Source organism: Geotrypetes seraphini, chromosome 1, assembly GCF_902459505.1.
Source record: "Geotrypetes seraphini chromosome 1, aGeoSer1.1, whole genome shotgun sequence".
Lineage (NCBI taxonomy): Eukaryota > Metazoa > Chordata > Amphibia > Gymnophiona > Dermophiidae > Geotrypetes > Geotrypetes seraphini.
The window spans coordinates 271,704,986-271,729,520 of record NC_047084.1 but is presented as its reverse complement, the minus strand read 5'-3'; the positions used below and the strand labels follow the sequence as shown (position 1 = coordinate 271,729,520).

The 24,535-nt window shown below is 41.0% G+C and overlaps 1 protein-coding gene across 18 annotated transcripts in view; it reads right to left on the bottom strand.

Annotated features, from left to right (window-relative positions):
• Positions 1 to 24,535, bottom strand: part of CTBP1 (C-terminal binding protein 1) — a 646,630-nt gene that overhangs the window by 236,679 nt on the left and 385,416 nt on the right. For 3 of the 18 annotated variants that reach the window (XM_033951407.1, XM_033951457.1, XM_033951448.1), the window contains exon 1: positions 17,121 to 17,339. The exons of 6 other annotated variants lie outside the window; for them this stretch is intronic. Coding sequence is in view for 4 of the 12 variants with exons in the window: in XM_033951316.1 (XP_033807207.1) it covers positions 16,641 to 16,685 (45 nt within the window). In the remaining 8 variants the exon portion in view is untranslated. Of the gene's footprint in view, positions 1 to 16,640; positions 17,345 to 17,847; positions 17,867 to 17,974; positions 18,147 to 24,535 lie in introns of those variants that run through there. 9 more of the 18 variants (XM_033951422.1, XM_033951468.1, XM_033951397.1 and 6 more) reach the window with 7 other exon arrangements.

Here is a 24,535-nt window from a genome sequence, read left to right as displayed (position 1 = left end):
AGTGCAGGAGGCATGGGAGGGATCAGCGTAGGTAGCGGCGGGATGTGTCATCGGCGACTAGGTCTTCCTCCTCCTCTTCTTCTACGGCTGCATGTGGCAGGGAGGTGGGTCCCTCATCGGAGGGGGCCCAGTGGCCCAGCAGGGGGAGGGTCGGGGTGCGTCTGCGTTAGTGGCGATGACAGAACTCTGGGAAAAGGTTCCGCATGACCTTTGGAGTAAAATTCTGCAACGCTCCTGCTTAGATATCTTTCGGCTCATGGAGTATAGGGCACACAAGTGCAGCTGGAGCAAATCCAAAAGTGCGGCGAACAAGGCCCGTCATTAATTGGATGTGTTCCTTCATGTGGTTGGTGAGTGTCTTGGGGTGTGCTCATCCGCGGTGGCTTGTTACTGGCCTACGCAGACTCAGTGCTCGATATTTACCAGTGGTTCGGGGGCTGGGCGTGGTTGAATTCCGACAAGGCATTTTGGTACAAGATGGAGGAGAACACACATATGTCGTGGAGCACACAGGATGTTAATCTGTAGCTCACTCATAAGTCCTCCAAATCCGTGAGTATTCCTGGGGCGGGCATGCTCCGTTAGGGACTGTGGGCGGTGCTTTTGGGCAGGGATGGGGCTCAGGGCAAGCACTGATGTTTGTTGGAGGTTCAATAAATCAAGCTGTCCTTTCCCGGACTTTAGGTTCCAACATGCTTGTTCGCACTGTGGACAGCAGCATTCCGTTCTTAGGTGCCCCAAGAGACTGGCCGGGGGGCCTTCGGGAACTGGTAAATGAGAGTATGATGGCCAGAGTGCCTACACCAGTGCAGGTGGGTGCGCTGCGGCCGTGGATGCGACTTTACGGGAACGCTCAAGTGGTGGGCCTGTTGGAGCATCGGTTTCGAGATACCTTTTCGGAGGGAGTTTTCAGCTGCTCAGGTTCAAAACACGTCTTCGGTTTCTCACTTGAGTATAGTTGGTCTGTTGTAAATTGGGGGAGGAACTGCAGCTGGGACGGATTGCGGGTCCTTTTTGGGAGCGGCCATTTCCGGTCATGATTATTTCACTCTTTGCCGTGATACCTAAGAAGGAGCTGGGTGAGTTTCGCCTTATTCACAATTTATTGAGGCCTTTGGGGAACTCGGTGAATGACGGTATTCCACGGGACCTTTATTCGGTGCAGTATTGGAACAGATAGTTTTGGAACAGCTAGTGTCTTACATTAAATCAACAAACGTACTTAACCCAAGACAAGCGGGGTTTCAATCAATGCATAGTACTGAGACAGTGTTAGCAGGCTTTCTTAATGAGGTTCATTCAATTTTGGATGGGGGGAATTTTGCAATAGTAGTTTCATTAGATCTGAGTTCAGCTTTTGATCTAGTGGCTCATGGTCTTTTGTTAAACTTTTTACAAGAGATTGGCTTAACAGGAGTAGTGTGGGACTGGTTTTCAGCATTTCTCCAAGGACGTACTTTTAAAGTAGTCACTGAGGGATCAATATCTCAGGATAGATCGTTAGATTGTGGGGTACTGCAAGGGTCAGCCTTATCGCCAATTCTATTTAATAGTTTTCTGAGCCCTTTGGCAAGATGAATCCAGGAATTAGGAATTAGTACATATATTTATGCAGATGACATCTTACTAGTCTATAGACTATCACTTGCTACATTAGATTTAGGTCCTTTTTTGGCTGGCTTAAACAGAATAGAAGAATGGCTAAATGAACATAAATTGGTTCTAAATATGTCTAAGACCATAGCATGTTGTATCTCAGGAGATAAAGCAACACCTCATCTAAATCTTTCTTTAAATAATTGTAGTATAAAACTAGTAAATAGCTTCAGGTATTTGGGGATTATAATTGACTGTCATCTAAATTTTCTGGAGCAGGTTTCAACCGTGGTTGCTAAAGGTTTGGGGGCATTAAGACAGCTTTGAGTCATTCGAGATTTCTTGGATGAGAAATCACTGCATACATTAAGGGGTCCTTTTATCAAGCCACGCTAGCGGGGTTAGTGCATCGGACATTTCATCACGCGCTAACGCCTGCGGCCAGATAAAAAATTAACGCATGCTCAATGCAGGCGTTAGCGGCTAGCGTGGCAGGCGGTTAAGCACGTTAAACTCCTACCGCAGCTTGATAAAAGGACCCCTAATTCATGACTTTGTATTATCAAAGTTAGATTATGGTAATTTAGTATATGCAGGCATTGGGTTAGGACAGTTGAAGCGCTTACAAACAGTGCAGAATACTGCAATTAGATTATTAGGCCGGGCATAAATTTGTGATCACGTGACACCTTTGCATTTAAAATTCCATTGGCTACCAATGGAATTTAGGATTACATTTAAGATCCTGATGTTGGCACATAGAGCATTATTTCAGCTACAACCTTCATATCTTTCTAACTTGGTGCTATTTTATGTCCCAAGGCGTCTATTATGGTCTCTGAACGATAATAGGGTAGTCGTTCCTCACATCTCGAAGGCACATCTTGCGTCAACTAGAAATTGTGCATTCTTTTATTTAGTTCCGCGGTTATGGAATAACCTGCCCATAGACTTGAGAAAAGAAGAATCCTATACAAATTTTAAAAGACATTTAAAAGCACACTTTTATCAATTGGCTTTTCCAAATTAGAATGCGCCTGATTTTTGGCCTAAAGAAATATGACCACATTAGTACTTTTTATCGGCAATTACATTGGTTACCTTTTGAGGCTCGCATTCTTTTTAAATTAGGCTGTCTTTGTTTTAAAGCTCTTTTTGGTCTTACGTACAAACATAAGGAAGTTCTTCTTCACCCAGAGAGTAGTGGAAAACTGGAACGCTCTTCCAGAGGCTGTTATAGGGGAAAACACCCTCCAAGGATTCAAGACAAAGTTAGACAAGTTTCTGTTGAACAAGAACATGCGCTGGTAGGGCTAGTCTCAGTTAGGATGCTGGTCTTAGACCAGAGGGCCGCCACGTGAGCGGACTGCTGGGCATGATGGACCACTGGTCTGACTCAGCAGTGGCAATTCTTATGTTCTTATGGCTCCAGGATACCTATCCTCTCAATTCAATTTTTATAGATCATTAAAAAATACTCGTAATAATTTTATGTTTATGTACCCTTCTGTTCAGGCTTGTCGTTACAAGAGATTTTTACATAAGACATTTGCCTTTCAATTAGGAAAAATGAATTCTTTGCTAAGCCCCCTGATCTTTCAAATGTATTCTTATATTTTAAGAAAGTTTTTAAAAACACACTTGTTTGATAAGTTTGTTACATAACTTTGCTCTTAACTGTATATTTTTATCATATATTTTCCTGAACTTATTTATATTTAACTGATTGTACAGTTCTTCTTCTTTGTGAACCGCCCGTAACTTTTATGGATGGGCGGTATACAAGAATAAAGTTATTATGGTTGATTTTGTAAAGGAGAATTTTTAGCTGTCTATACAAATTATGGTTCATTTAGATTTGAGTGTTTTATTGTTTTGTCATTAGAATGGTTTTGATGGAGATGTACTTTGTTATAATAGTCTTGAAGAAAAATTTTTTTTTTAACTTTTGTTCTTAATCTTTCCTTTTCTATTTTTAATGGAGTTCTTTTCTTGATGAATGTGATTTAAGCATTGTAAACCACTTGGATCCTTTTAGGTCGTTATGCGGTATATAAAGTTTTTAATAAATATATTCATCTGTGGATTGCAAATTGTGGCTTATTCTTAGGGCTGGCTGAGGGGGTCCTCTTGGCGAAGGTAGATATTGAGTTGGCCTTTTGGTTATTGCCCATTCATCTTCGATCCTATCCGTTACTGAGATTTCACTTTGAAGGATCTTAATTTTATGATCGCTGTTTACCTATGGGTTGTTCTATCTCTTGCGCATATTTTGAGATGTTCAGTTCCTTTCTGCATTAGGTCGCTGTGCGGAGGATGGGTCTGGATTCGGTGGGGCACTATCTCGATGACTTTCTGTTCATTGGCTCAGGGGGCTCAGATGAGTGTGGGAGGTTTAAGGAGGCCTTTGAGGTGATAGTGGAGGAGTTTGGGATTCCCTTAGAACGCGAGAAGTCGGAAGGTCCGGTTACCTCCCTTGTTTTCCTCGGGATTGAGTTAGATTTGGAGGCATTGGTGATGTACTTGCTGGCAGCAAAGGTCCAACAGTTGCTGGGACTTATAGAGCATGTGCTGTCCTCGCGTAAAACTACGTTGCAGGTGGTTCAGTCCCTGTTGGGCTCCCTTAATTTTGCCTGTAGGATTTTGCCCATGGTTTGTGCTTTTTCTCATTGGTTGGCCACTGCCACAGCAGGGGCACATGAGAAAAGACATTTCCTGTGGCTTTCTACAGGAGTGCGGGTGGATCTCTGTATGTGGGGGAGTTTTTTGCACGACTTTAATAGCATGTTACTGATGCAAGCTCCGGAGGTGTCTAGCTGTGATTTGGAGCTGTTCTCGGATGCTGCAGGTGTGGGTTTCGGCGCCTGGTGCGTGGAGCGCTGGCGGAGGCCTGGGTACGGCAGGGCATCATGCAGAATATCACTTTCTTCAAGTTGTTCCCGTTAGTTGTCACCTGTGAACTTTGGTCCGAGGTATTGCGGGATAGGATGGTGGTGTTCTAGTGAGACAATTTGGGTTGTGGAAGTGGTCAACAGGCAGGCGGCGCGTTGTTCAGCGGTAAATAATTTAATGCAGGAATTGGTTTTGTGCTGCCTGCATCTCAATTTGTTTATCAGGGCATGTCATATGCCGGGACTGCAAAATGGCATAGCTGATGTTTTATCTCATTTTCATTTTTTGCAGTTTCGATGGCTGGCACATGTGTGGAGCCTGGTCGGGAAGGAGTTTGGGACATGCTCCGCTTGTCGGTAGCTCCCGCTACATGGTCGCATTATAATGCAGGGTTCCATATTGTTGCAGCATTCTTGTCAGGCAAGGGTTGGTCCCTGGGGGATATGGCCAAGTTCTTCCTGGAAGACTCTGTACTGGACTCTTACATGGCCCGGGTCTAGCAGGGAGTGGTACAAGGGCGCTTGACAGAGTTCACCTTTTTCTGCCAAGCCTCTGGTTGGGCTTGTCCTACTTCTAGTTTCCTGGTGTGGCACCTGATGCAAGCAATGAGGCGGGTGGTGCCACGCAGGCCAGATCCTAGATTGCTGATTCAGCATGAACTGCTTGTTCGGTTGTTGGTGGTGCTGACTGAGGTGGCTAGCTTGTCCTACAAGGCCTGCTTGTTTTGTGCGTCTTCTCCCTTGCGCTTTTTAGAGCCCTGAGGGTGGGAGAGCTGTTGGTTAGCACTGCTGACAGAGCCAGGGACTGGGGGTTGTTAGTGCACCATGTTTGCATTAGTGAGCAGGCAGTACAAATTTGCTTTGTCAGCTCTAAGACAGATCAGAGTGGGTCAGGGTCAATGGGTAGTGCTCCGCCAAGTGGATGGCTATATCTCCTGCCCAGTAGTGTGGCTGAGAGCTTACTTGGAGCAGTGTGTGTGTGTTGGGGGGGGGGGGGGGTTCCATGCTGAAGGTGCTCCTCTGTCTCGGTACCAATTTCTAGCCGTTTTACATCTGGCTTTGGCAAGATGTAGGGAGGATTCTGGTAGCTCTAGGATAGGTGTTGCCACATGTGCCAGTGCAGACAGCATGCCGGAGGCAGGCATTCAGCAGCTAGGGCGTTGGGTGTCAGGTGCTTTCCAAGGATATATCAGGCTGAGTGGTTGTGTCTCGGAGACTGGTTGCGAGTGGGAGGGCCAATAATGGATGATTGGGGGCTGGGAATTGGAGTTCGGTTCCTGTAGTTTTGCTTTGCATTTCAGATGCAAGATGGTGCAATTATTCGATCTGGATTGTTGTGCATTCTTTTGTCCACTGGGCTGGTGAGCGAGCAGCGATACGCCCAAGGGGGCTGTCATCTCGGGCTTAGCCATCACGGAGTGCCTGTGTCCTGGTGGAGTCAGCACGGCATGTGGTGGCATCATCTCCTGCCTTTGTTGGCTAGCTTGCAGTCCTGCCCTCGATGCCCGGATGTCCTCTTGATCCATTTGGGAGGCAACGTGGATGCCTTGTCAGGGAGGCAGCTCATCAATTTGATTAAAGACGATCTGCGAGTGGATTTTGCTTGGTTCCCTGGGACTCAGCTGCTATGGTCAGATGTTATTCCACACCCCCGGTGCCTGGCATCTCGCCAATGGACCTGGGGGCTGGCAAAGTTCAACCAGCAGGTGGGGAAGTGGATTGAGGCTCAGGGTGGTATGCAGATTTTGCATAACTGGGTAGATGTGGCTTGCGAGCGTCTTTATCATAGAGACCGGGTTCATCTGTCTGAGGTGGGTTGGGATCTTCTTTTGGATGATTTCGCCAAGAGCTGTGAGAGAGTCCTTGGGTTGGGGGGTTAGTCACAGCTCTGTTTATTGGGATGGGGGGCACCTGTAAGGATTACAGGCCTGTGGCAGATCTCCCAAGCTACTGGGTCATGGGGCTCATCCGGCGATGAGCGGTGGGCCTGGTGGGTCAGGTGACCTAGGTAAAGGGCCATGCCATTCCTCTGACTCTTGCTGAGGTGGTGGGGTCGAAGGCACTGAAACTACGTATATTTGGTGGCTCAGGAGGAGCTCTTTGGTTATGATGTTAATTGAAGTTATGATATGTTGTTGATTAATAAACTGAGCTGTGGTTAATTAATAAATTGAGCTGAGCTATTGTTAATTAATAAACTGAGCTGCGGTTAATTTTTACCATCATAAAGACTGTAGGGGGGAGGGAAAAGGTTATGTGGGAAGGTGGAGGTGTGAAATCTGTAGGCAGACAGCTGGGCTTATCCAGATCCAGCTGTTAAACCTTTAGTTTGAAAGTCTTTACAAAATCCCTCCAGGAAGGTAGCTTCTCCCACAAAGTAACTCAATATCTTTACCATTAAGAAAATATATAATGTGAAGCTAAGCAGGCCATTGAATGTCAAGTGTCTAGGCCCCCCCACTTGACCATCTCAAAAGTTTATGAAATGCATGGTTAGTGGAAGTACAATAGGACATGCATGCAATAAATATATGCAAAGTCTTAGAGCAGGATCTTAACTTCTTCCAAAGGTAGGGGCCTCGTTATTGGGCTACTTTATTCAATCCATGGAAGATAGTGAAAAAACATCAACTTTTGGTTCATGTTGTGGAAAGGATAGTTGCTCGATCAAGCTAAAAGTAATACTTATAGCACATTTTGTGCTGAATCCAAATACGGTATGTTATGTTAATCAGATTTTCTATTCTGCCTTTACCTATTCAGTTCAAGGTTGGATTACATTACAAGAGGTTGGGTTGGTTACCCAGAAAGTTACAATGGACAGTTACCACTCAGATTACTGGTGTATGCTTTGGTGTATCACTGGAGGACCACAAAGTTGATGAAAAAGTTTGTTGTGGAATACACAAATATTTGACATAACATAGCTCTTGAACAGAAAGCACAAAAGAGCTCAGTTTTTAGGAACTGGAAAAGATTACATCCAATTACTGCCCAATAAACCTTTAGGCACACTGAACTTTATTTTATGAAATAAATCTTTATTAAGATTGTTGAAAAATAATTATGCAAAATCTTACCTATATTTAATGTCATATATCACAACTGTACATCCTCCTCCTCTTTATTTCTTGCACCATTTGAAAGAGCAATTTTTTTGCTACAAAACTCACTGAGCCACATTTTTTACCTGCTATTCCTAATAGCTTAAAATAGGCCTGAAAGTACACCAAGGTTTCAACCTATGTTTAATGTTAAAATATGCTGGAAATGTAGATAGGCACTAGAATAAATGAGAGAAACTTTGAATTGAAAATCTGTGGCTTTCTAATAATTGTAAAAGGGAGAATGTGGAGCAGTAGTTAAAGTTACAGCCTCAGCACCCTGAGGTTGTGGGTTCAAGCTGTTCCATGTGACCCTGGGCAAGTCACTTAATCCCCCCATTGTCCCAGGTACATTAGATAGATTGTGGGCCTACCAGGATAGACAGGAAAAATGTTTGAGTACCTGAATAAATTCATGTAAACCATTCTGAGCTCCCTTGGGAGAATGGTATAGAAAATTGAATAAATAAATGTTTATTAGGATGAAAAATTAAGTGATCAAAGAACAGTATGGTAAGGAAAGAGTAACAATTTCAAAGACAAATCATGTTTCAAAATCACTTCAAATGCTGCTCATCATGTAGCTAGCCTGAGTACAGTTCCTTGAATTTGTCATGACGCTGTATTGCCTTCCTGTTGACGTTGCCATTGGAGCTTCAAAAACCATCTGTTCATCTGAAACCCAAACAGTATCTTTTTTAATGGGCCAATGAAAGAATTGAGTAGGGCTATGTGGATGTTAATTTTGAATCATAAGATTATTTTGACTATATTAATTTGTAAACCAAAACATCCTGATATCTAATAAGTTGGCCAGTTAGTAGCTTATGGCCCAAAACCTACATCACTAAATTTCATTAAAACTGGAGATGTGCAGCTATGAACCTTTATTGAACTTGCAATGAATCACAAACAACTAATGTCCATTTTGCTGCACCATTTACAAGAGTATATGAAAGCAGCGGAAGTTATAACCTGAGTTAGCATGGCAAGCCCAACAAACTTAGCTGCACCGTGCAATTTCATACCTCTAGCTCATTTGCATGTTATACTTTTTTACCACTGCATGTATACACATGTGAATAATGCATGCATTTGAGACCTAACTTCTGACCAAAGCAAGGCCAGGTCAAATATGAAACAGAATGGCTTTTGAAGCAAAAGAAAGACACTCTTCAAGTGATATAAAAATTATTAAAAATTGGACAAAGTATGGTGAGATATTTACACCCAAAACCGGCCAAAATTTGTATAAAGCACTCAATATTATTTCTTTGTGTAATTATGGCCCTTTTTTACTAAGGTGCACTAACCTATTAGTGCGCGCCAATCAATTTATCGCGCGCTAAACACTAGTGCGTGCCTGTTAGTCTATGGATGCATTAGCATTTAGCGCACGCTAATTCGATTAGTGCACGCTAATTGGTTAGCGCACCTTAGTAAACGAGGGAGTATATCTTTGCTTTTAATTGGTTGCAAAGCCTCTTAATGCAAATCCTATATGCATGTCATGTGCCATGACGGCTGGTACAGTTATGACTTAAATCAAAATACAGGTCAGGAGCAATGAGGAGTCAAAGTAGGCATTAAATTTCTTTTTCTAACATTTTTTGCCTACTTTGCTGGCTCATAAAAGGGGAGGTAAACTATCGTACTTTCTAAACTTTGCACATGACGTTAGTTCCAGAGATTGTATTAATCCACAAAATTTCAATTCTCTTGGAGGCTTTATTGGGCTGTAGTGGCTGGATAAAGTTGCCATTTTGTGTAAGGCTGAGCATAGTACTCTGAAAGTGACCTACATTTGACAACTTTTAGTTCTCAAACCAATAGAGATCCAGATGAAAATTTTTACATGGTTTCATTTGAGGCTATAGGGAACATCCACACAAAATTTTATACAATTTGGAGGAGGTCACGTGGGGATGATCTTCAATACTGGACCACTTGACATGGAATGACCCAAGCACAAAATGCTTTTTAAGGATCAGATAAATGCATGAAAGAGTATCAAAGGTTAACAGTGTAGAATCCTCAAAAACCTGTCTCCATTGTACCAAGCCCCACCCTTCTAAAGAATTTATAGATAGGAGACTCCAAAACAGGTTTAAATAAGGGGGTCAAATACATTGAAAGTATTTAAACTGGTTGGACAAGTGTCAATCCCTAGGTTTGGCAGGGCCTGGACAGCCCCATTAAGTAATTCTATTTAACAAGGCCTACTAATTCTTGTTCAACTGGTATTCAAATTGTTTATGGTTCAAATCCTTTTATTAGGGCATATCAAACAAATATAGAGCAATGCAAAACTAAGATTTGTAACAGAGTAGACACCGAGGAGGGAGTGGAAAACATGAAAAAGGATCTGCAAAAGTTAGAAGAATGGTCTAATATCTGGCAACTAAAATACAATGCAAAGAAGTGCAGAGTAATGAATTTGGGGATTAGAAATTGGAAGGAGCCATATGTGCTAGGAGGTGAGGGGCTGATATGCATGGATGGGGAGAGGGACCTTGGATAGTGTCTGAAGATCTAAAGGCGAAGAAACAGTGTGACAAGGCGGTGGTTGTTGCCAGAAGGATGTTAGGCTGTACAGAGAGAGGCGTGATCAATAGAAGAAAGAAGGTGTTGATGCCCCTGTACAGGTCAACGGTGAGGCCCCACTTGGAGTATTGTATTCAATTGTGGAGACCGTATCTGGTGAAGTACATAAAAAGACTTGAAGGAGTCCAGAGGATGGTGATGAAAATGGTAGGAGGTTTGTGCCAGAAGACGTATGAGGAGAGACTGGAAGCCCTGAATATGTATACCCTAGACTGGAGGGACAGAGGAGATATGATTTAGATGTTCAAATACTTCAAAGGTATTAACTTAGAACAAAATCTATTCCAGAGAAAGGAAAATGGTAAAACCAGAAGGCATAATTTGAGGTTGAGGGGGTGGTAGACTCAAGAGTAATGTTAGGAAATTATTCTTTATGGCGAGATGTGTGGAATGTGTTGATGTGTGGAATGCTCTCCCGAGGGAGGTGGTGGAGAAGAAAACGGTGACAGAGTTCAAACAAGCATGGAATGAATACAGAGGATCTCTAATCAGAAAATAATGGGTATACATTGAAGGAACTAAGGCCGGTACTGGGCAGGCTTGCACGGCCTGTGCCCTGTATATGAACATTCAGTTGAGGACAGGTTGGGGTTTCGATGGTTGGGATGGTTAAGATGGGCTGAAGTGAGCTTTGATGGAGACTCCAGTAGATGGAACTTAAACACACTACTGGGCAGGGCTCTGGGTTTCTGGCCCAGAAATATCTAAGTAAAAGGATAATTTAAACTAAATAATTAATTTATGGAGCATGTATGGTTGGGCAGACTGGATGGATCACTCGGGTCTTTATCTGCCATCATTTACTATATTACTATATTTCAAAGCAATAACTGCCCCACAAATACATCAGCTACCCAACAAACATGAATCTCCCTCCCCCTCCAATTGCCCATTAGCAAAGAATTTCCCTCTTATAAATATTCAAAGAGTTTAAAATCACTCAATGGCTGCTCTAGCTTGTGCTGCTTTATAATAGAAGGCCATATCTGGAACCCTTAGACCACCCATTTTATGATTACAAAACAAAATTTTACATGAAAACCTAAGCTTTTTATCACACCAAATAAATTAAGAAAAACTCCTGAAGCGATGAAAAAATTGCTTGGGTACTGCTAGGGGCAAAATCTGAAACAGGTAAAGAAACCTAGGAAGAACATTCATATTTATAGCTGCAATTCTACTAACCCAGGAAATAGATAATCCCTTTCACCACTCTAGGTCCTTCTTAATTTCATTTAATAACCCAAGATAATTAGTCTCAAAGCCTCTCTGATTGAGTGGTTAGTCCAACACCTAAATATTTAAGGCTCTCAGTTTACCCAACAGAATGGAAACAAAAGACTGCACAAAACCTAGAGCCTCTCTATCAAAAATTATATTTCATATAAACTGATTTCAAAAACTTCAATTTTCCCTTTGATTTCAGTCAAGTCAGTGAGAGTTGTTATAGGGGATGTCAAAGATAAAAAGGTATCATCTGCAAAAAAGGCTAATCAAATTCCTGGAAACCTACCCAAATTCCCGGAAACCTACCCAAATTCCCTTCATATTGGGATTACTTTGAACTGCTGAAGCAAAAGGTTCTATTGCTAAAGCAAGTGAAAGGGAACAAAATAGTGTCTCTACTCAAAGCAAACAAGGAGGAACTACCCCCATTAACCAGTACACATGATTTGGGTTTTGAATACAACCCCCGGATCCATCCTCATCTACCCCCACAGTACCAGATACATAGTCTAAACAGCCTTCAAGTAGATTCACTAATACTTTCTCGTGTCTATCCCAAGAAAAGATGCTGGAACTCTCCTACATCAGGCTACACATTAAATCAATTACCCCACAATCATCATCAGCTGCTTGCCATCCTAGGACAAAGCCCACCTGATCAGGATGAACCAGCCCATCTCTAAGTAAATAAAGTTGCAAAACACAGACGACGCCTTTGCTGTTATTTCTTCATTTCTCCACTGCGAGAAGGTCTTTTTTGTGTACTAAAAAACTTTATATGCTGAGAAACTATTACAGAATTAACCCCATCCCCAGGTGGTTATAGAAACATTAGTATTAAGGATGAAGTTGTTTTATGCCACTTTAATGATCAACTTCAAACTGTTGTTTTAAGGAATATGTTGGAGATCTAAGGCAGTGTGTTAAAACTACAATCCTAAAGAGCCACAAACCAGTCAAATTTTCAGGACTCTTAACAGAAACATGATAGCAGATAAAGGCCAAATGGCACATCGAGTTTGCCCATAAGCCACATCCACTAGCTCCCCCTCTCCCTATGAGATCCCATATGCTAACAGCTGAGTTAATTTATGCACATATACCTTATGAATATTCTTTAGTGGTATCCTGAAACCCTGACTGGTTTGTGTACCTCCAGGACTACAGTTTGACATCCCTGATCTAGGACATAAAGTTGCACTAAAATGTTTTGGATTAGTTTTTATTATGCAAGACACAATTTAAAGCAAAATAAGAGGCTTTTCTTCCAAGCACACGATCATTGGCTATAACATTTCTGCTTTTATTTGGTTTAAAAAAATTACTGTCCAGCTTAAAGAAACTCCATATTTGGAGGTAAAATTTTAAAAAAGTTCCTGGGAAGACTCTCTAGTCCTGTAAACTGCTTATTAAAAGAACTGCTAGCGATGCACTGTTTGATCTGTTGTGTTAATAAACCTTCCTTATGTTGACAGTGACGCGTTCCTATTGAAAACTGTTGTTCAAAGTGATTTGATGACTAATAAATTATGTTCTGCTAATTATATATCAAAGGGATACACATCCAGCACTTTTCTAGATATCAGCTCACTTCAAAATGCACATTTCTGGTATTCCCTACAATCACTAACTTTTCTTTTGCTTTCTGTTGTGTTTTTACATAAACCTTCAAACCCTGCCACTACTAAAAATATAAGCACTACCAAAATTACCTTTTTTTAATTACTTTCACTGTAGACTGAAGAAATTAACTATTCTGGCCCACCTCAGTATATAATCTTCTAAATCATCTCCTCCCCCCTCCCCCTTGCTCCTTTGCCGACCCTCAGGGCAGCAGCTGTGTTCACAGGATTCACACTTCCAGTTGGGAAGGCAGCATGTCTAAGTGTATAATGCATCTTCATACAGAAATAAGGAAGATAAGGCATGCATTGTTGTGTGCTCTCTTTAAGGCAAACATTAGCTAAGACACTCCAGCTCCAACTGGCCTGGGCAAACAGTATACCCAAGGCCATTCTTAAATTTAACATCCTATATTAGTTATGCTACCTGGAATAAGATCCAGGAAATAACCAACAGGCAACTGTTCTCATCAGATAAGGAATGCAGTCATACATCAAGAACAATGTATAAAATTAGCTGAACTGACATTCTTGGGGCCCACTGCTAGTAAGAGTTCAGTGGTGTTCAAGAGCTATCTAGCTGGACATTACACCAGCCCTTACTATTTACTTCTTTCAAAACCATGAATATGAAGATTTAGTAGTTAGCAGCAGCAGACAATAAAAGGCAAGAAGGCTATTAGCAGCTCTAGCCAAAAACTGAAAAGTGGCTTGGTGAGTTTAAATGTAGACCATACTGTAAAGAGATACGGTATTTTTGACATTACTCCAGAAACAAATACATACAGAATCCATATTACCAATCAAAATGTGTCAGACTGAATACATATTAAACTGCTTTACTGTATATTTTTCAATCACATAATACATATAATTAACAGACTACTGCTCCTTTTCTTTCTCTATACCAGTACATATTTCAGGCAAATGTCCAAGTTTTCCCAAAGGGCACAATCATAATTACCTAACAGAGATTTCCTTTTTTTTCTTTTAATAGAGAGAGATATATTTAATACTGTCATTAAGGATGTATGAATATACTGTAGGATACTCTAGGATTAAATTCTGCAGAGTTTCAAATTCAAGTAACTCTCTGAAAACCAGAGCTGTCTGACCCCCTGGCTCTCTTAGGGTCCTATATAAAAACATACAACGTTTTATTTGGATTCAACACATCTTTTTCAGGTATACTAACTGCCTTTTTTACAAAGCCGCGCTAGCGTCTGCCGCGCAGCAACACCCCTGAAGTCTTTTAAATCTCTATGGGCGCTAGCATGGCTTTGTAAAAGAGGCCATAAGATTTTTCTGTCCTTGGCGGTGCTCACAATCCTTGTATTAAAGGTAGGGTTAAAGTGGCTTGCCCAAGATCACAAGGAGCAACAAGAGGAATTGAATTAGGCTTCCCTGGTTGTTAGCCATCTTTAACAAAGTAATTTGTCTTGAGTTACTTCTAAAAGGGTGTAAGCAAAATCAAAATAAAGGGTCTAAATGTAAATATAAGTGTATGAAAACATATTTGCACTAGCAGCACACATTGGCATGCTAGGAAACTATGGGGAACTTTTACTAAAGGACATTAAGCCCTAATGTGCAAGAAAATCTTACTACAAAACATTTTGTGGTAATTTACCTGTTTTCATGCATCAACTATTTTTTTAAAATAGTTTTTTTTAGAGGTTATGTCATGGGTAGAGAGTGGGTGTTCCTGCATTACATGGCTAGCATATTATGACTAGAAAGTGCTAACTGGATAACATAGGGTTAACGTGTGAGTATTTAGTGCTCCTTAAATAGGAAACAGTAAGTGCTGCTGTGCTCATTTTTTGCGGATGTTGCATGCTAATGTGAACATTAGAGAACCTGTAATAATAAAAGAAAAAAAATAAAAAAAAAACCCAGAAAGAAAAAGACCTAAAAAGTACAGTGTTCAATCTAGGCTTAGCATGCAGGAAAATCCCATTAACAAATACGCTAAGCCCAAATTTTACTGCACTTTAGTAAAAGGACTCCTATAGTCTCTTTTTGCTCATTGGTACTAGACTCATATTTAGTGATTTTCATAATTTTACTTCTAAGGCTTCACAGCAGCAAGAAGTCTTTTGCTACAATGTATGATGCTATATACTGGTCAAATTTCAAAACAAGAGGATAATTTTTTTTCCAAAGAATTGTGTATGTAAAGTAGTGATTTAAGCACAGAAATAGCTCTTTAAAGCTTGATATATAGGTAAAATTATGTGTACATAGACTGAATGGAGTTATTCCCAGCCACTGAAATTATCCTAGAATTCTAAGTGTCCTAAAGACCAGGTGTACACAAACAGTTTCCTTGGGGTAATTTTTTTAAAGCGAAGATATGTACATACATACTTTAGCTTTGAATAATTCACTCAGGTTGGCAGAGGGGAAAATGTGTATGGTACAGTTAGAAACTGTGACACTTTTAGCAGCTAGTATTATCCCTATGCAATGCCAGGGTTTCTTGATCAGGGCACAGATGCACCACTTAATTAAATTTGAATCCCACGACTACCAAATACATCCTCACAAAATATCCTTTTAGTGATACAGTAAATTAAAAGCTTACTGGAACATAAAATTATGTTTACCCTGTGTTTAGTATTTGTAAAACAAGATATCTAGCAGTGCTAATCAGTGATTTCAACAGCAGTTCAATTGTATTTTTTTCACATTTATCATTTTTAGCTACATACGTACAGCTTTCATACCAACTTGATTTGACTGCCTGAAAGTCACTTTCTTAAAACAGGACTACTTCATTTCCCTGAGATTAAGAAAAATGAATCCCAGCAATTGATTAATCCGCGTCTAAATATATCTCCTTTCAATTCACCCAATATAAAGGCATATTTCCTTTATGAAGCTACATGATTAGGCCTCATAACCTCGTGGCTGCTGTACCACCAAATATGAGGAAACATCTTTTCAAAAGGCAACCAACTACAGACTCGCATCTAGTTTTAAAATAAAAGATTTCCTTTCAATCATTACACCTGCCTTTCTTCTGCAGTACATTATTTATAGAAACTTATCCACAAGTCCCATTTTTACAAATCCCATAGTTTAGTTATCAAGTACCTTCTATTAACAATTCACTTTTTTGTAGAGAACAGTTAAGAAGAAAAAAAAAAAATTCACACCAAAAATAAACTTCTGAAATATTTTTTCTGATCCAGATTTCCCCCTTCAAGGTCACTGGCCCTTATCAGATATTTTGCAGACTGAAGCAACATTTCAGGCTCCACACTATAAACATAAGTATTCTATAGCTGTATTTGTGTGTAGATGGATAATCACAAGCAATGTTAACACAATACTAATCATACAGTTCATCTGTACCAAACTATAGTTCAAAAGTCTTTAGCAAAATTTACATTTGAAAATCAAAATACCAGACAATGCATTAACATTTCTGAGCCCCAAACCCCTAAATATCCCTTTTCGTTCCAACGAAATTCAAATCCTCCACCCTGACGTATAAGCCCTGCTTAAGGTTTAAAAAGAAAATGGTTCTTCAGAACTTTGCATGTTTTAACAAACATATGGTTTTCTCTACAAACAAGTAGCATTTTTACCTGCATTCCGCTCCAGTAAAAATCCAGAAAAACAAGCGTGCACATCAGGAACTAGGAATAGGAAGCCACTTATTTCAATCCATTTTTTAGATGTGTATACACACACACACACACACACACACACAAAACAAAAAAAACAATGGTTGCAGGCGTTCGGGGTCTTGTAACTGTCTGAAGAAGCAGATTTAAATTTTTAAAATTTACAACAAACAAAAAAACCGCCTCATAATCATTGCTCTGCAAAGTAAGTTGCTCTGTATACGATGATATTTGGCCATCAGTAGCTTGTTTATATATAACCATACATTCACTACCGTCTAAAAAATGCAGTCTCACTCACACACAAAGCAAGCAGGCAGCCAAAGGAGGGGGAGGGGAGGGGAAAAAGCAGAAAAAGCCTTTATGTACACATACATCAATGTAGCTTCCAAAGCTGTCTCAAAACAGGAAATCTGGATAAAATAGAGTGAAAATCATTACCTATCGGCAACCCCTTGTTTAGTAAGTGAGAACTTCCCATTGAAATATGTGTCCAGTCTCTCTCTTTAATAAGAACTTCAGCAAAATATTAAAAAACAAAAATCCTAAGCATATGGCGGCCACTTCAATTTTTCCCCGAAGTAACACAGAGGCACGCATTTGCGCGCACACACACACACACACGCACACACACACAGACAAGCAAGCAAGCAAGGCCCAAGTGCTGCGTCCTCTGAAAGTGGGAGAGGCAAAGAGGCGGAGCTTAGGCCGCTCAAAATTAATTTCCTGTTTCGAGGCTTCCAAAGCAGCTCAAATGAAGTGAGCGGGCAAAACGCAGATATCAGAAAGAAGAAAGCAAAAGCCCTGACGTGTCTTTTAAAGGAGGGCAACATATATGCAAGTTATAAAACAGCTTCTTGACAAAATAAAAAAGCATTTGAGACTAGAAAAAAATGTTTACTGTCCTCTCTTCTATATAAGAAGTACAGCTAGTCATTCAGAGCTCTTCTTGTCACCCAAAATGTAGTACGGCGAAAAAATGACTAAGAAAGGTCATTTGTAGAGCACGAAGCAGCAAAATGATAACATTTTGAGACTTAAAATATAGCTTAACAAGCATTCATCGCTCGGAAAATGTGTTAAATTTATTTATACCCTTTTTTTGTAAAGTGTTTAGAAAAGCCTAATTTATGACCATTTTCGTTACAATATACATGTTACTCCCTACCCCTTTGCAACAATGATCAGACGTATTTCTGACATCACCAAAGGCTGCCATGCACACTCCGCGCTTCTCAATCACACGTCTCTGCTTTTCTGCCAACAAAGGATGTGATTAGTTCCCGTCTTCTTACTTTGCTGTGTTCTGAGTTTCATCTCTTTGGGGTATGTTTCCCTTACTCATTCCCGTCATCTGTTTGCTTTCTGTTCTTTGCTAAGTTGACTACCATGTGAAGTTTAAGCACAGCTCTTGATACTGTCTCCCCTTCAACAGCTCTCAGTCAAAAATCCCGAACTGATTTTTTTTCTTTCCTTGTCGTTGGGGGAGTTATTAATGGGCGGGCACTAGAGACATAACAGGTCTGAGCAGTGCTAAATGACATAACGATATTTCCCTGTCATCTTTTCTCATTTGCCTTTCCTCCTTCATCCATCTTTTCGCTTCTTGCTTATCTGCATAGGCTTGGGAAGGATAAGCCTCCCCAGCTCGGACTATAACTTTCCCCTCCCGTCCTTTCACTGGCTCGCTGGCTTCCACCTCTGCCAGCCCCTGGCAGCAGAACAGAAAAGATCTATAGAAACATTGCTTCATGCATGCCACTAGCTCTGCCGTCCCACCCCTCTGAAATAGGAGGTGCTAGTAACACTGCACTTTCTGCAGGGCAATAAGAGCAAAAATTAATGCAAGGTAAGTGCAAAACCTAAACAGCTACCACACAACCACCAGTTTATATGCTTCAGCAAATAGCACGGGTTTCTCTATTTCTGGACCAAGTAAGAAACACAGCTCTGGCACTAAGTCAACATGACAGATACCCACAGTGGAATCATCTGTTCTTTGCCCCCACCCCCCAAACACACACACAATCCGATCCTTCAAACCAGTGGTCTCAAACTCAAACCCTTTGCAGGGCCACATTTTGGATTTATAGGTATTTGGAGGGCCTCAGAAAAAAACAGTTAATGTCTTATTAAAGAAATAACAATTTTGCATAAGGTAAAACTCTTTATAGTTTATAAATCTTTCCTTTTTGGCTAAGTCTTAATAATAATAATATAATTTATAGCTAAAGAGACATATGATCAAGAAACTGTTTTATTTTACTTTTGTGATTATGATAAACATACCAAGGGCCTCAAAATAGTACCTGGCGGGCTGCAAGTGGCTCCCGGGCCGCACATTTGAGACCACTGCTTCAAACCCTACCCTGGCTCTGGTCCTCCTAATCTCTCCTGTTCCAATTCCACTCTTATCCTGATCCTTCGGCCCTCACTGCTCCAATCCCCCTCTTTGCTCAGACTCCAACACCTGCGGATCCATTTTTCCCCAACCATTCCCACCACAACCAGTATTCAGCCAAGTCCCGAGTCTGCTCCTCTCCCAGTCCTCAAGACTATACTTAAACTCAGTCCTGCTTTTTCCCCTTTTCCCCAACACTTATCTGTCTATCTCTCCCTTTCCCAGCATCTGCTCCTATGCCTCTCCCTTTCCAGCCCTCCATCTTTCCTGGCTTCACTTCCTTTCTACCATCGGCATTTCCTTCTAAAGGAGTAGCCAGGCAGGGAGATTGTAAAGGGAATACAGATCAAGCCTTTGTATTGTTGCAATTCACACTAATTGTGGTACTCCTAAGCAATGAAGATGATTTTCTCTCTTTACATGTGGTTCCAAAAAAAAAATGTACTGTAGTTTACAAATTGATAAATATAAACTAGGCCTAAAAAAAAAAAAGACCTGACCCTATTCTCAGATATACAAGATTACAAAAGCATTTCTGACAAATAAGCATTCAAGACACTTCATTCAATCTTATTATCTCCAGTATTTATTTACATCAATTTATTAATTGCTCCTAAGAAGCATCTTTGAAAGGATTTACAAAACACATTACAACCAATAATTTAGTTAAACATTTGCAAGATATATTACCTCATCTTACTCGTAGCCATAAACTAAACCCCATATCTAGGTTTTAATGTCCTTCCAGAAATAGATTTTCTCTGTATCTGCTGATTTCAATAATGTTGTTTCTGAAAAAGCTCACTTTCTGGTAAACAGTAACCATAAACCATAACTATGCCTCTTCAACTGAAGATAAAGAACACAGTAAAACCCATAATTAAGTCTCTTCATCAAAGACAAACAATATAGCAATCTCAAATAGTCAAAAAGATATATTGGACCAATTGCTTGCTGCCCATGATACACCATAAATATTTGAAAAAAATTTTTTTGCTGTTCTACTGGGAGTCAGTGAAGACAATTCAACAATGGAGAAACCATAAATCAGTCATTTTGAAACCCTTCCCACCATCAAATCCAACTGTCATGATTTGTAGTAATTGGACTCCAACCAAAAAAGTCTTGGCACATAAGACTTAAAGCATGAACTACACTAATCTAATTTTATGACCAACAAGTCAATTTATTTTGCAAGTAATAACTAATAAAATACTGTTCTCACCAAATGGGATATATGTACCTCAAAGTATACTATAGCTCAGAATCTAACCAAGCACCCAGATCTCTCCAGGCCTGCTTTAAGGGAAGGTGATCAACAGAGCTGCCAAGTTACTCAGTTCCAGACTGGACACTTTGGCCACTCCTGATTTTGAACTTACACATCCCAAAGTATTGTGTGATTTATAACGCCTGTCCATTGAAAACGGTGCGAAAGTTCCATAATGTACTAGGATCAGATGGTAAGAAATCCAGAGTTGTTCTCAAATCTCTAATCTGGAACTGGTTAACCTGGTATCTCCGTATCCTCTACCAGATCATAATTTGTAAGTTTATAAACTCCTGGTGATCACCATAGGCACTAGCTCTGTAGGTGCTAGTGCATCCCCAATATTTTTACCAACACTGCCCAGAAATCAGAGCTGAAATCTTCCTAATGTAGAACTGCAAGGGAAAGCAAGGAGGCTGTGTCTTTGCAGCTACTGCTCTCCTCTCCTCCTGCAACCCATTGGTCAGATATTCCTTAACCAGCTAATAAGCTGCAAAGAAGGCAGGACCTGTAGCTTAGGAGATACCATTGGTCAGTTTCCTTAACCAGCCAATAGGCCACAGAGAAAAAGCAGGACAGAAGCTTGGTGTCTAAGCTGGTTCTGCCACTCCTTGCAGCCTATTGGATGGTTAAGGAATGTCTGAGCAATGGGCTAATAGCAGGGAACAAAAGAGAGCAGCAGTATAGGTCAGACAGGCTTCCTGCCATTGGACTACCAAAGAGAGGGGGAGCAGTGCTAAGGGAGGAACTGGGGAAGGAATGAAAGTGAAGCAGGGTAAGGAAACAATAGCCCAAGCACTGATTGGTTGCGAGAGGAAATGAGGCTGAGGGAAGAAATTTGGACTGTGAAAGAGTGAACAGAGCTAAGTGAATGCAAACTGTGAGGGGCAGCATGGACTCTGATACAAAGATAAGTGGATGATGGATGGGCTGAAGAAAGAGAAACAGATGAGGACAGGGAAATGAACTGTGTGGGATTCAAACAACAAAGATAGTTCTGAGAAGAGAGAGGATCAGGTTAGGGGGAAGAATGCTAAGAGGAAAAAAAACAACACAGAGACATAGAAACGTGATGGCAGATAAAGGCGAAATGGCCCATCCAGTCTGCCCATCCGCAGTAACCATTATCTCTTACTCTCTCTAAGAGATCCCGTGTGCCTATCCCAGGCTTTCTTGAAATCAGACACAGTCTCTGTCTCCACCACCTCTACTGGGAGACTGATCCACACATCTACCACCCTTTCTGTAAAAAAGTATTTCCTTGGATTACTCTTGAGCCTATTACCTCTTAATGTCATCCTATGCCCTCTCATTGCAGAGCTTCCTTTCAAATGAAAGAGACTTGACTCATGCACATTTACACCACGTAGGTATTTAAACGTCTCTATCACATCGCCCCTCTCCTGCCTTACCTCCAAAGTATACAGATTGAGATCTTTAAGTCTGTCCCCGTATGCCTTATGATGAAGACCACAAGGTAGATATTCTCACATGTGGGTGATGTTATCCATGGAGCCCAATGCAGACAGTGCTAAAGTGTACCAGCACTTTAAGCTTTGCAAAGCTTCATGTGCCCGCACCGCACATAAGCAAGTGCCATAAGCAAGCTAAGAAGCCAACCAGAGGAGGTGGGAGGGATGTGAGAATATCTGCCTGCTGTCCCCAAATCACACCTGTTATGGTAAGTAACTGTGCTTTTTCCTAGGACAAGCAGGCAGCATATTATCACATATGAGACTTCCTAGCTTACTGAAATGGGGATGGAGGGAGAGTTGGCCATTAAGAATAAAATTAATTCTGCACTACTGCTTAGGCAAAATGACTATCTTGTCTGGAATAGGATTCTAGACAGTAGTGAGATGTGAATGTGTGAATTGAGGACCAAGTAGCTGCTTTGCAAATATTATCAATGGGAGAGGAACGTAAGAAAGCTACTGATGCTGCCATAGCTCAGACTTTGTGTGCTGTAACACGACCCTCGAGCTGCAGCCTAGCCTGAGCATAGCAAAAAGAGATGCAGGCCACTAACCATGAAGAAATAGTCCGTTTGATGACCGGCAGGCTCAATAGAGTCAAAGGAGACGAACAGTTGAGATGAAGATCTGTGTGGATTAGTTCTCTGAATATCGTAAGCCAAGGCACGTTTACAGTCCTATGTGTGAAGAGCTGTTTCTCCAGGATAGAAATGAGGCTTTGGGAAGAATACTGGAAGCACAATGGATTAAGGTGGGATTCTGTGACTACTTAGGAAAGAAATTTCGGATGAGTTCTGAGAACCACGTTGTCATGATGAAATACTGTAAAAGATGGGTCAGAAACCAATGCTTGAAGTTCACTCACTCTACGAGCAGACGTGATGGAGATCAAGACGACTACTTTCCAAGTGAGAAACTTTAGATGAGTAGATGCCATTGCTTCAAAAGGTAGCTTCAACAGTGTGGATAGGACTAGATTAAGATCCCAAACAACTAGAGGTTTGAATTTGAAAAGTCATTTCGTAAACCAAGATACAAGCACGTGAGTGGCTAGAGGTTTATCGTTGAAAGGAGCATGGAAAGTGCTAATAGCACTGAGGGGAACTCTGACCGAAGTAGTCTTAAGACCAGAGTTGGATAGATAGAGAAGATAGTCCAACACTGAAGGAATAGAAGAGGAGGAAGCCTCCAAGTCATGGAGTTTACACCACGATATGAAGCATGTCCACTTTTGTTGATAGCATTGCTGTGTAGAAGGTTTTCTGGAAGCAGATATGATGACTTGTATCAAGTCAGAAAGATTGAACTCTGTCGAAGTTTGACCAAGAGGTACCAAGCTGTTAAGTGTAGCGACTGCAGATTGGGATGTAACAGAGATCCTTGACTCTGAGTGAGTAGAGACGGAAAGATCTACAATGGGATTGGATCTTTGACACTCAGTCGAAGTACAAGAGGGAGCCAAGGCTGCCTGGGCCACTGAAGAGCTATCAGGATCATGGTGGCTGATTCTTGCTTGAGCTTCACTAAAGTCCTCTAATGAGAGGGACTGGTGGAAATGCAGAGGAACTTGTCCGTCCAATCCAGAAGAAAAGCATCCGCTTTAACAATGAATATTGTCTGGAGCAGAAGCGAGGTAACGGGATTGTGGGGGGATGAAAATAGGTCTCCCTGAGGAGTCCCCCAAAGAGAGAAGATGTGGTGCAAGACTTTGGAGTTGAGAGACCACTCATGAGGTCAGAGAAATCTGATGAGATTGTCTGCAAGGGCATTCTATTTGCTTTGCACATATATGGCCTTGAGAAATATGTTGTGAGGAATTGCCCAATTCCAGATGTGGTCAGCATCCTGACATAGAGATAGAGAGTAACCTAAAACTAATCACCCAGCAGTATATAAATATATAATGAAAAACAGAACTAAATACTGCAAATACCTAGCAGTGCACGGTAGTATTAATAGTCCAGAAAGTTGAAAGGACTATGGCCTCAGAATTGGAGCCCACGCATAACAGTCACAGACTGGAAGTGATCTGCGCGGTGTATTTGCTCCTGCTCCAATCATCGGCCCACACACCTGCAATTTTTTAAAGATTTTTTTCAAGCATTTAAAAGAAATTACCACCCCTATGGGGTTGTATGTAAATAAATGCAAGCCAGGATATATATATATAAAAGACCAAAAAAGCAACTTAGCTTTATAATTAATTGTACAGAGAAGAACCGTCACTAGTGTTCATATGCCGACGCGGCCAGCGTTTCGCGGAACTTTACTGATTTAAGTCGTCCGCTGCGTCAGGGCCACCAGGACATTCAAAAAAATCAAGGCTTCACTGTAAAAATAAAAACAAAATAACCAAAGTCAAAAGAATTTACTAAACAAAAAAATAAGAAAACAGCAATAACAGTACTCACATTACTGCACTTGGTCACAAGATTTCAAAGCAGATTAAGATGGCAGTCAGCTACGTTTTATAGCCATTACGTAAACAAACGTCATGACGTAACAGCCAACTAGACACACTGTAACTCTTAGTAGAAATGGTGCCACTCCATTGATCTATTCAATCCACCAGGGTACAGCGTGTCCAGCCTATTTATCCATCTTTGCTCCCTTTGTGCCAAATACCTCCTAAAGTCCCCCCCTCTACTATTTGGCTTAACCACTTCCAAAATTAAGGCTCTGCAGCTTATAAACCACTTCCAGAATTGTC